This window comes from Octopus sinensis, linkage group LG5, assembly GCF_006345805.1.
Source record: "Octopus sinensis linkage group LG5, ASM634580v1, whole genome shotgun sequence".
NCBI lineage: Eukaryota > Metazoa > Mollusca > Cephalopoda > Octopoda > Octopodidae > Octopus > Octopus sinensis.
Window position 1 is genome coordinate 33,028,028 of NC_043001.1, and position 13,781 is coordinate 33,041,808.

Below are 13,781 nucleotides of genomic sequence, written 5' to 3' on the forward strand. Positions count from 1 at the left end.
TTGAATATAGTCCGATATCATTTGAAAAAGTTTTGGTCTTTTTTGTTTTTTATCAGATCAAGCGACCAATAACGTAGCAGCTTCTGTTATTGGCTCGCCTAAATTTGTTGAATTAAGAAATAAATCTATAGAATTGTGTCTAAAAGGAAACGGAAGGTTTAGAGCGTGGAAAAGACATGAAGGCAATATGGAAAATATTTTAATCGATCGCAAACGTGAAACTAAAACGCGTCAAAAATAGCATTTAACACTGGGCGGTATTTTAAATTAATGAATCCTATAAAACGCATGGCTATGGAATGTATAACGTTAATATGCATTACAATTTTTCTTGTTGTTGTTGTTGTTGTTTTGTTTTGTTTTGTTTGTTTTTACTAAAAGCAAACTCACTGAAATAGATTGATCTGAAATTAGTCATCGAATTCGAACTCATAACAGATACGGGCTACAATGGAAATAATAATAAACAATAAACATTTTTAATTAAAATCAAACATGAAATGTGTGAATTGTCTGTTTAGATTGGATTGATGCTTTATTAGTTTGAGGAAATAATGAAATTAGTGTTGTGATGGTTATGCCTTTCCCAAGAATAACAATGCTACGGATCAACGAAGATGCTCAATCTACTAGCAGTAACTGACAAACTATCTCCAATCCTAGCTCACTGTGTTAAACAATGACACTGAATAATGTGGTCTTAGGCATTCCTAAATGATAGAATGGTCACAACTGGGATACTTTTGACAATAGGTTTCTACTTGGTCAGTAATGATCTACGACTAAACACCACAGACACCAAATACCACAACAATATTAGGAATGTGAATAAAAAGTTGTGGATGGAAGCACTCCGTCGGTTACGACGACGAGGGTTCCGGTTGATCCGATCAACGGAACAGCCTGCTCGTGAAATTAACGTGTAAGTGGCTGAGCACTCCACAGACACGAGTACCCTTAACGTAGTTCTCGGGGATATTCAGCGTGACACAGAGAGTAACAAGGCCGGCCCTTTGAAATACAGGTACAACAGAAACAGGAAGTAAGAGTGAGAGAAAGTTGTGCTGAAAGAGTACAGCAGGGATCACCACCATCCCTGCCGGAGCCTCGTGGAGCTTTAGGTGTTTTCGCTCAATAAACACTCACAACGCCCGGTCTGGGAATCGAAACCGCGATCCTACGACCGCGAGTCCGCTGCCCTAACCACTGGGCCATTGCGCCTCCACTTAAAAAGTTGTAAGCTAGCTCGCAAAGAAAACCGTCCGGTGGTTCATCATCTTCTAAAACAGGCACTCTTCTTATATTCGTATAACATATGTAGTGTTTGGAGACTGGTCTGCGGGAGCATTACTAACTAGATCTTATTTAACTTCTTACAAGTTTTGTCACTGAATTATATATATCAATTTCTATGTTTTACTCAATAGACACTAGCGCTTGCTAGTTGAGTAACGTTACCCAGTGGAATAGTTAAATTTAGAAGTTTAGATAGGTGCAACTATCCAAATAACAGCTTTCTAAAGGATAGAAATTAAGGATTGTCAATAAGCAGCAGTTATGTTACATCGTATTACTTCTGTATTTAGCTAATCGATAAGAAAGCTTTTTAAATGTATTTTAGGTCATATTTAAATATGTAAACAATATAACTTTTAATTAGTCCTAATAGTGGAACTAGTAGTGTAACAAATGGTCGGGCTTTCTTACTATTTAGAAGGAAGCCCAACCAAATATCTAAAATTAATTATAAATCTTGTGGAAAATAATTGTAGTAAAATACTGTTTTTGACACCGGTAGCAGAAATGGAACCAAGATGCTTATGTGACGTTAAATAAAACCAGTTACGAGGATTTATATTGTCAGAGAAATTTAAGCAAGTGTAAATTGCAACAGAAATAGAGGGAGAACAATATAAATGAGGTAAATGGAGCATATCAGTTGGAACAAGGTCAGTGTAGTGTAGAATGAAATATCATACTTAATAAGGATAAAAGTGGATCAATGGTAATAATATGGCTATTGTAATTAACTACATCGCTATGCATGAGTTATTCAACCTTGACCTTTGTTAAAATTCACATCGCTTAGTTTTTAATCCAATTTCACTTAAATCGTCCAATTAACTCATGAATTATACAAAACTCTCGACACTAATCACTATATCTACTTATGCAATCGTATGGTTTCAAACAGAAAGAAGAAGCCGATACTCGGCAAGTCGAGATAACGACGTAATTTCAAGAGGATATCGCTTAACAGAATGGCTAGGACCATCTCCATTTCTTCTAAGAAAATACTGAAAATTGCTCTCTGCTCTAGGCGATGTCGATATATTAAACCTTGCTTTTTTATTCTTGAATGGAAGACTCCGGCAAAACCACATTTGTTTCTAGTCACGTAGTTATCTACCAAATTTTTTACTTGGTCAGATGGTTCACATTTAGCATCTCTTTATTACTGCAGAAGTAGTGAAAGAAACTTTGCAGCATTTTTCATTTCTTAACTTAATTTTGAAAGAAATAGATTGTTTACGTGTACATTGCTGTTGTCAACCATACAGTTAGAATTGTTCGAACCAATGTCACTGTTATCTGTCAAGAATTAACATTACTCAGAAGGAGGTGAAGATACTGTCAAAGCATAAGGATTTTGAAACTGAAATAAGCGAGATATGGGGCATGACTATGAATACAACACCAATTATAACTAGAGTAACAGGTGTGGTGAAAGAAATCATTTATCGACACACTGGGCACACAAAGTTACACATTTTAGGAAAAAACAAGCAATTGCCCTGATGGACACAGCCCATATTGTAATTGAAACAGTACACTCTCTGCTCAGTACGTAACCTATACTATATTAAACCCCATCCAATTAAATAATACACTAATACGATTATAAATATAAAATAACGAAAAATTATGCTAGATTCAAGTTATATCAAATTAATGTAAATTGTTATATACTCAGTGCTTGGCTCTAACACAAGAAAAACACACACACCTCATAATTTACTCAGTTGTCGCTTGTTAATATCACACGCCACATGTCACATACGTTAAAGTAACTTCGCCCTGAAACACACAGTACGAACGAAAAATCAAATATCACAAAACAGAATAATGCAGCTTTCAAACACTAAAATATCACCATAAGCCAACTACTTAACAAACCCTCTACACGCAAATGCAGCAAAACTGAAGCAGCGTATAAATGAGATTCTACAAACGCAAAGGATGACGCCTCACACACTTCATGAACAAGTATGTGTTTTTGATGGTGAAGGAGTTATTATTACTATCATAATGACGATGATGACACCATCACTCTTGCCATTTTCGCAACTCCCAACCCCTTTCAATGAACTCATTCGACAACAGCACTTCTCTCTCCGCCCTCAATTTCCATTTCAAGCGAAACTTGAACACGTCAATGAGACCTCTAGCAAAGCGGAATGTATGTGCCCTCATGCCTGTCAGCCTCGTCCACCAGACAACCTCTTTTGCCACAACCACCAGCTAAAAGAAAACTGCCTTGCCTGCCCGATTAAAGGAGGGCGACCGGGCAATAATAATCCTTTCTACAATAAGTACGAGGCCTGAAATATTGAGGATGGGTCTAGTCGATTACATCGACCCCAGTGTTTCACTAGTTCTTAATTTATCGAACCCGAAATGATGAAAGACAAAGTCGGCCCCAACAGAATTTGAACTCAGAACGTAAAGACAGACGAAATGCCGCTGAGCATTTTTGCCTTGCGTGCTAACGAATCTGCTAGCCCACCGCCTTCATAATTATCCTTGCTACTATAGACACAAGGCCTGAGATTTGGTGGAAGAGAGAGGCCGATTACATTGATCCCAATGCTCAAAGGAAAGATCGACTCAGCGGCACTTGAGCGAAGAACATAAAGACAGGTGGAACACTGCCTGGCATTTTGTCTTGTAGGGTTACGATTCTGCCAGCTCGCCTTTAATGATAATAATGCAATAATAATAATAATGCAATAATAATAATAATAATAATAATATTAATAATAATAATAATAATAATAATAATGCAATGATAATAATGCAAGACCACGAAGGAGAAGAAGAAGAAGAGAAGAAGAAGAAGAAGAAGAAGAAGAAGAAGAAGAAGAAGAAGAAGAAGAAGAAGAAGAAGAAGTGGAGGAGAAGAGGAGGGAGAGAAGGAGGGGTAGGAGAAAGTGGAAAGGGAGTAGTATGAGGAGGAGGGTCTTGCATAACCTTGTAGCTTAAGGTTTTGAGGCGTTGAAAAGTATTGATACGAACAATACGTTTCATCTTCCGTTCTATTTTTGTTTTTGGTTTTTTGGGGTTTTTTTTTGTTTTTTTTTTGCATGGTGAAATGTAACCGCGCAAATTCGCATCTGTGAAGAAAACAACGAAAAACAATTATAACAATTACTTTCGATTAGGGTGAACAGCAAATATATTGAATACAATAAGGAAAGAATATACAATCAATTGAATCTCTTCATGCGTATTCGCGGCATTTATATACCCAACACATGAGAAAAGGAAGGCAAGATCTCATTTGAATTCAGGAAAAAAAGTGAGATTCTAAACAAGATAATGCAAATGATTTACTCTGACACCAAGTAACATGCACCATCTTCACAAACGGCAATAGTAACAAGTAATAAAATTCTATTTATGGAAAGGTTTCAAAAACAACTCAATGGCTGATATCGAATACGATATATGTTATAAACAACTTTTCCTGAATGCGATAGCTGATTGGTTTAAAGATCTTATTTTATTTTCTCCTTCTATCTCTCTCTCTCTCTTTCTTTTTTATTTTCTTTTTTTCTAGCCTCTTAGTAGTTTACAACTTGTAAATCAAAGCCGTCTGACTACTGTTGATCATGCATATATCTATCATTTTCAACTATTTTTCGGCCCAATCTTCATTTATTCGTCGATCACTGTTGCATATCTTTACTCTACTATTCGCCATTCTTCTTTCTACATTCTACATACATGCTGAAATAACTTCTTTTGACAGGCTTTCCGTGTCATAATTTATTGTGCTCCAATTTTGTGCTTCTGCAAGAATGAATAATGCAAATTCCAAAATGGTTAAAATTGGTTAGCCTTTTCTTGAAATTCGAAATGGATAAATAGAAAAAAAATCCTGAATATTCAGTTTCTTTTGTCTAGGCACAAAACCCAATATTTTTAGGTGAAATCGAAATCTGTATATTACAGTATTAAGTATAAAGGAGTCAAATCAACCAAAACGGACATTGAATTAGCAATAACAAGATATTGAGCCTGTTTAACACAGGTCTATAATGAAAGTTATTCCAGATGAGGTTATCAAATATTTTTAGGCATTTTAAGGTTACATATTAAGTGCCTGTCTTTTTAGTATTTTTCTTTTTTTTTTTTGAAAGTCGATACGATAAATCTAATAGCTAAATTCAGGTATTTAGCTATTATTTTCGGCAAATCGAGGGATGGCGTGGATAGAACCGAAACGTGTTAATAATAGCTTATTCCCTCTGTTGCAGCATATAACATCTTAAATACAGATATTATTCTCTTGAGTCAGTTTATCGCGGGCTTTTAGTGAAAGATATAGAAATTGTTTGTCTTTCTGAAGTAATAAATAAAAAAGAAACGTTTGCTTTCCGATTCACCCAGAGAATATATACGTACTCAAACACACACACACACACACACATATATATATATATATATATATACACATACATACACACACACAAATACATAGAGATGCTGTGTAAATAACGGCCTGCACAGGCCAGCATTTTAACATATGTCGTAACATATGAATGAAAATAACACTTGTCCATAATCTGCTTACAGAATTATAGCTGAACTATTATTATTATCATCATTATCTTCATCATCATCATTATCATCATCATTCTTCTTCTTATTATTATTATTATTATTACCAAAGAATAAACGATTTCTTATTCTCTTTTCATTAAACAAGCACATCAGCAGTTAACTGAAACAATAATAATATAAATTTCACAAAAGGATATTACCGGGTTATAAAGTCCACGAATCCTATTTATTTAACTGCGTGGCGGCATGATATATTGTTGACGCCTTGCACAAACCTGTGGCAGTCATCGCGATCATTAATAGGATATGATGTTATTTCTTGCACGAATACTGAATATCATATATACATATATATATATATATATATATATATATATAATGCGTCTACTAAATATAGAGAATGAGTATATTGAAGCAATTTCAATAAAGATGTTGTTTGTTTATTAGTGGAAATAAGATTCAGTGAAGTATGGCTAGTGAATAATAATTTGGTGTTTTCATCGGGAAACTTTCAATCCAATTTTCTTTATTTCGGTTTCACAAGCATACCACGCACACATGCATAAGCGCATCCGTATGTGCGTGACATACACGGACACGCAGATATGAATATATATATATATATATAATATATTGTATATATATATATATATATATATATATATATGTATATATATATGTATGTATATATATGTATGTATATATATATGTATGTATATATATGTACGTTTATATATATATATGTGTATATATATATATGTATGTATATATATGTATGTGTATATATATATACACATATATATATATACATATATATGTATATATATATATATATATATACACATATATATATATATACGCGCGTACATTCACATATATCTGAACATATATATGTGTGTGTATGTACGTGTGTGCGTATACACACACTTATTTCGAGTGGACGTCTGTACATTAGAATATATTAAATACATACGTAGATAAATAAGATAGATAGAGATAGAAAGATAGAGAGAGAGAGAGAGGGGGAGGAGGGAGAGAAAAAAAAAAGAAGCAGACAGACAGTCAGACAGATTCATAATCTGTAAATATTTTACCTGGAGACTAGCAGGGAAGAAAACAAACGCATAATAAAATGAAAAACGAGAGAAACCGAAGAAAAAATAATTAAATAAACGCAAGAGAAGGGGGATATACAAAACAGAAATAGTTTGGAAAAATAATACACATCTGGTCGAACGAAACGTAAATAACAATGCCTGATATTCCTGTGTTTACGTGTGTGCATGTCTGTATGGAGACAAATTTTCATGTATCACTATGTAAATATACAGACGTATATATATATATATATATATATATATATATATATATGCATGTGTATATATATATGTATGTATATATGTATATATATATATATATATATGCATGTATATATGTATATAAACATTCGATATATACATATTTATATAAATATATATGTATATATATATATATATGTGTATGTATGTGTATATATATATGTATATATATGTATATATAAGTATATATACATACCTCTAGGTAAATTTAGCATGAATGAATTTGTAAATACATGGATAGACATGTAAACCAACATATGTATATACGTTGTGTGTGTGGTGCGCATATATATATATATATATATATATGTACGTATCGATACTTTCACACACACATGGACATGCATATACACATATATACACAAACGTGTGCACACATTAAATACACAAATACACATACACACACACACACATGCACACACACACACACGCGCACATATTTATATATATATATATATATATATATATATATATATATATATAACGGGCTTCTTTTAGTTTCCGTCTACCAAATCCACACACAAAGTTTTGGCCGGCCCGAGCCCGAACCATGTGGTTGGTAAACCAGCTACTTACCAAACAGCCACTCCTGCGCCTATACATATACCAGATATGACCATATATATATATATATATATATACGTACAGACACACACATACGCACACACACGCACACGCACACATACATGAACATACACACTTACACTTTGTGTTTGACGGAAGTTATGCATGTATGTGCAAATGTATATTTGTGCGTGCGCACGCCTCTGTGTGTACGTGCTTGCATGCATACGTGCGTGCATGCATGCGTATACATGAACATGTAATTCGATTTCTTATTGAGAGAAATAAACTCGTGAGCAATTGAAAGTTTTCTCAAGGCCACAGGTGATGTGATTTGACAGCGGTCAGGAAACAAAACCGGCTTTGCAATATACGGACTCGACATTGAAAGACTTATATACACACACATACACACACAAACAAACACATACATACACACACACACACACATTCATATGCGCACACATGTACAGAGCGAGCGTGATATATCTATTTCACTGTTTGTAGTTATGCATGAATAAGTATTTTCTGCTATGGCATCAATCTCTGCAAATAGCATGAATACATTGCTGGAATATGTATGTAATTCTAAGTGAGTGGGTGTGCGTCTGTACATAAATGTATATGTGTGTAGAGATTTAGAAGTTTGTATATATATATATATATATATATTATATATATATATATATATATATACAAACTTATGAATCTAGGTATATATTATTAGACAGGGAGGGAAAGAAAAAGACAGAGGGGCGGATGAAGGAAGCAATATTTTATAGAACTCAATATATAAGTGTATATATGCACATACACAGACACACACCACACGCACAAATACACATACACATACACATACACACACACACACACACACACATATATATATATTTATTCGACAGAAACGTTACAAAATGATAGGAAGGGAAGGCCGACAGTTTCGTGCATAACTGTTGTGCACGAAACCTCGATCTCTGTGTCACATTTGTCAATTTTCAGCCGTTTAATAGATTAAGGTATATATATATATGTGTGTGTGTGTGTGTGTGTGTGTGTGTATGTATGTATGTGTGTATATACATATATATATATGTGTGTGTGTGTGTGTGTCTGATTATGTATATATACAGGGTGCGATGGGTAAATTGTCGCCATGTATACCTTCAACCCTGCGCATGCGCATTTTTTTTCTTTTGTTATTGTTATTCTGTCCACTACACACTTTAGTAGGTTCACTTGAGCACCGTCTATGACAGGAAAAAACAATACTATAATGCAATTCACTCTGCCAGAAATTTGGAAATGACATGCTCTACCGCTTGGCATTCCAATACGGACATTTTAGAGTGCTTAGATCTCAATCTGAGGTCATGTAGCGAGAGTCATAAAAATCAAACACCCGGTCAACATCATCGTGTTTCGATTCATCACCAAGCGATGATGACGTTATGCCACTGTCTTGACCCATGCTGCCCTGGGTCAAGAGGGTGGCTGCTAGAAGACCCTACGTCTGGCAACAGGACTCTGCACCCTGTCACACAAGCATAAGAACCCTGTCACGGTTGTCTGACAGTTTCTGCAACCACATGACTCCTAACGTCTGGCCACCTAACTCCCCAAACCGAAACCCCCTTGATTATTATATGTGGGGCGCAGTGGAGACCAACAAAACTCTATGTAACGCCAAAGATGAACTGAAGGCAAGAATTATGGTAGCATTCACCAATTTAATCAAAGTGGCCGTCCAGAAGAGTTGCAGGAGGTTCCGAAGTCGTCTGGAAGCCGTGGCTGAAGCTAATAGCGATTTTATTGAATAAATTTACTCACAGTATTTCAATATATTTTTATGTAATTTTGGTAAATATATCTAGTAATGTGAGATGTCAGTGTTATTTTCATTTCTGCACAATTTGGACGGCAATATATTCACAGATAGAACTTAGAAAGACAGATGAAACACTGCTAAGTATTTTGCCCGGAAAAAATGCGGATCTTTTCGGTTTGAACGGCAGTTTTTTCTAGCGGTGTCATATGAAATTGTCACCCATAATTATGACCCTAATATCGATCTATTGCATTTCAATCTGCTTTAGGGTTAGGGGTGGGGAGAAGGGTATCTTTTTTTCTTCAGAAATGTAAATAAACCCAATCTGTTTCTTAAACGAGGGACATATTCATACGGCACAGAATGTTTTCACCTCAATAGACGTCAATGATTGGTTGAAATTGCAGAAATTGAAGTAAAAATAACAAATATCTTACAAACCATAGAATTTTCTCAATAAAGCCAAGAGAAAACGATGTTTTATAAACACATTCTACCAGTATACGAAGTTTTAAAGTGTTTAGTTACGTGGAAATTATTTTAAAAAACTGCCGTTCAAACCGAAAAGATCCAAAAATGGTTATGCCTCGTCTTATAGTGAAATTACATTTTGCGAGGAAGAATCGAGTCCCTTTTCAAGGATTGTGTGACTGATGATGCGAAAGAAGAAGTTGTTCTAAGTATAGTGTAGGTGAATCTCTAAAATAGTTTGGATCTAGCTCATTCACTAACACAGAAGTAATTCAATAACGAGGATATATAAACAGTAATAAAATTATCACACACACACGCACATAAATAACATCTTTGATCTTCTATTTAATCCCAACTTAAGATAAATAGCTCCGAGTCACTGATTTTAAAATAGCGTAATTTGATGCTCATAACGAAACATAATAGACCAACCTTGAAGACAATGCGCAATCTTTTACATTGGCTTCTTATATCTAGACACGTGACTCCAGATATAAAGGGGATGTAGAAGCGATTGATAGGAAAATGTCGCCATATACCTTTCTTAAAGACATTTGTGACGTACGTAAATGCTTCGTATAAGTATGAAAACTAAATCATAAATTCAACTCCTCAGAAAATTGCCCCTCCTAAGGAAAATGTCCCCAGAAAATTGCCCCTTATAACGAAGCAAATTGTTATTTTTGCTGACATTAGCTAGCGTTATTGTTAGCGTTTTATCCTTTATAGAATAATGAACTTTGTGTCTCCTCTCTTTTGTTTAGTTTAGATTAGCTTTAATGCGAATCCGCGCAACCAAATAGTAATATATGTAATTTCATGTCCGTGGCTGTTTTTCTGGTATGATACAACTGTTTCCTAATTTTCTACTTTATTACGACATTATTTCTTTATTACTTCAATGTTTTATAATCCTGATTGATGACAAACACCAACTTAAACTGAACAGGTTTCATGCATTTTAAAAATGAAGGAAATTGTCTTTATTCTTACTTGACGGTTCATTAAAAAATCGCTAGAACAACGGATAAGAATGTTATATAATGCATGTATTACGCACACGTGTGTGTATTATATATGTGTGTATATATATATAGATATAGATATGTGTATACATGTACGTATATACAGATATATATATATATATATATATAGAGAGAGAGAGAGAGAGAGCTGGCTAGCAAGCTAGATAGATAGAAGAGATTTGCATATATATATATATATATATATATATATATATATATATATATATATATATATATATATATGTATATATATATATATGTATGTATGGATATATACATACATATATATATATATAAGTATGTATGTATATATTATATATATATAGAGAGAGAGAGAGAAATAGATAGATAGATAGATAGATAGATAGATAGATAGATAGATAGATAGATAGATAGATATAAATCTAGACACTTGACTCCAGATATAAGGGATGTAGAAGCAAATGATAGGAATATATCGCCACATACCTTTCTTAAAGACACTTGTGACGTACGTAAATGCTTCAAATGTTCTATCTATACAGCCTTGGTCTTTTTTTATCTCATTACACAATAAATTCTTATATATACATAGACGCAAATATAGGTGTATATGATCTATATACACATGCACATATACAGATATATATTATATATATATATATATATAATATATATATATATATATATATATAATATATATATATATATATATGTATATAATGTTCGTGCACGCATAGGTTTGTGTGTGCAGCTTATGTAGTGCATCATTACAGAAAATTCCATACTTCCATCATTTATTTTGATAGTATTTCAGGTGCTAATGCATTTCATGTTTAGAAGAGAAAAAACATAAGAGAAATATAAATGCAACAACTTATCTAGCATTCAAAGAATTTCATTGGGCGAGCTTCGGAATGTTGTTAGTTTCCTGGTAAGCCCTTGCCTATGACAAGTTTGTATTTGAAACTGTGCCCAATACCATCTGATATACTTATCGTAAATGTTCCCTCATCAATTATAAAGCGCTTCTTGATACACAAATTCGAAGTGCTCTAAAGTGTCCTTTCACTGTTAAGGACAGTATTTTACTGATAGTGTCCTTCATTTTGTATACCTTTCGAAACAAAGGCATTATTCATTCTATATATATAAATATCTAGAACAGACAGGTTTCATCCTCACCTGATTCGAGAATTATTTATCAGCAGGACAATATAGCAGCTACAACAGCTATGAACACAGTTAATTGATTTTTTTTTTCGTTATGTCAAGTTTGTCTATAACACCACTTCATGTATTCATTTCATCGCATAGAAAATGTTTATAAATGTTTTAAGTTATGTACAGAGAAAATGAGAGAGAGACAGAGAGAAACAGTGAGAAAGAGAGAGTGAGATAGAAAGAGAGAGTGAGAGTGCAAGAGAAGTAGATCGTTGTATTTGGCTATTAATAATAAACTTCTATTTCTATTTTATTTCAGCTCACATGACAACCGAAAGTATTAACCATTGAAGTAATATTGGAAGAAACGAGAAATTTATGGATACTGTACAAGGAAATAGCACGGAAATTTCAGCGTAAATATTGTTGTACGAATCATGGGAAAGTATTTTTACTCAAACAAATTTAGGACAGTTTGCTTGAAACTGTCAAGAACTTGGACACTTTGATTTCAGTTTAACACTCATAGAAAAGGAAAAAAATTGAAATCATAGGAGCGAAATCAAATCTCTAGGAGCGATAACAAATCTAATTTCTATCACAATGTTGAATGTGTCAAAATTTGGCCTAACTGGATTGTTCATTTTACGTCAGATGTACATTTTAGTGGCTGGTAAGTTAAAGAACTTTTCGTTTACGATTTTATAATCATTTTTCGTTTTCCATGCTTTGTGAAATAACATTGCTTATCAAATGAACGTAACATGTTTGACAGCATGCGACATAAAAATTTGTTTGCATTTTTAAAGTGGGGAAAGACTTGGCTTGGAGTCTCTACTTTTTGGTGGAATGGTAAGGGAGGTAGCATGATATGTAGTGTGTCATGAGCTGTTTTAGACCAAGTCTGGCCACATCCGATTTCTTGCAGGAGTGCAGAGACAGGAAGAGAAGAAGGAAAGAAATAGGAAAATCAATCTCAGTACCGTGCAAGCATTTTTTTTATTGACCCCAAGAGGATAAAGCGTATCATGTAGAGAGTCGGAAAGATGAACTTAAAGTAATTTATCTGATGTTAGAACGACTCTTCCAATTGACCTGAAATGGTTCATACCTCTGACATTCCATACAACATTTAATATGTCTAATAAACACCGGAGTATTAAAAACCTAGTGGTGATGCGTCGGCAGAAAGTACTATTTAAAATTACACAAATGCGGACTGGTTCGTATGTGGAGGGAGAGTTAAAATTTCTAATCAGGATTTTTGTTACCAAGGTATATTAAATTATCCAAATTCTCTACATTCAAACAACGTTAGAATTCTTTGTAGCATTTAGTTCAGCCATCCAGTTGAAGGTCGCGAGGACAACAACATGGCCATCTATAATATAGTGATTTTAATTGAAGCAATTACAGCTTCTATCTAACTTATTTCTGATCCGATGTTCCGTAAATTACTGGGGTTTTATTATCACAGTTAAACTTCTTATTTTACTAAAAGGCAAAGTCACCCTGGACTCGAACAGAACGTATTATTTTCAGGAT

At 33.8% G+C, this 13,781-nt stretch overlaps 1 protein-coding gene across 2 annotated transcripts in view; it reads left to right on the plus strand.

The window, feature by feature from the left end:
- LOC115211706 (Down syndrome cell adhesion molecule) overlaps positions 1–13,781 on the plus strand; it is a 292,593-nt gene that overhangs the window by 47,786 nt on the left and 231,026 nt on the right. For both annotated transcript variants that reach the window (XM_036503303.1, XM_036503304.1), the window contains exon 2: positions 12,556–12,909. In XM_036503303.1, the coding sequence (XP_036359196.1) occupies positions 12,840–12,909 (70 nt within the window). In that variant the 5' untranslated portion in view covers positions 12,556–12,839. The remainder of the gene's footprint in view (positions 1–12,555; positions 12,910–13,781) is intronic.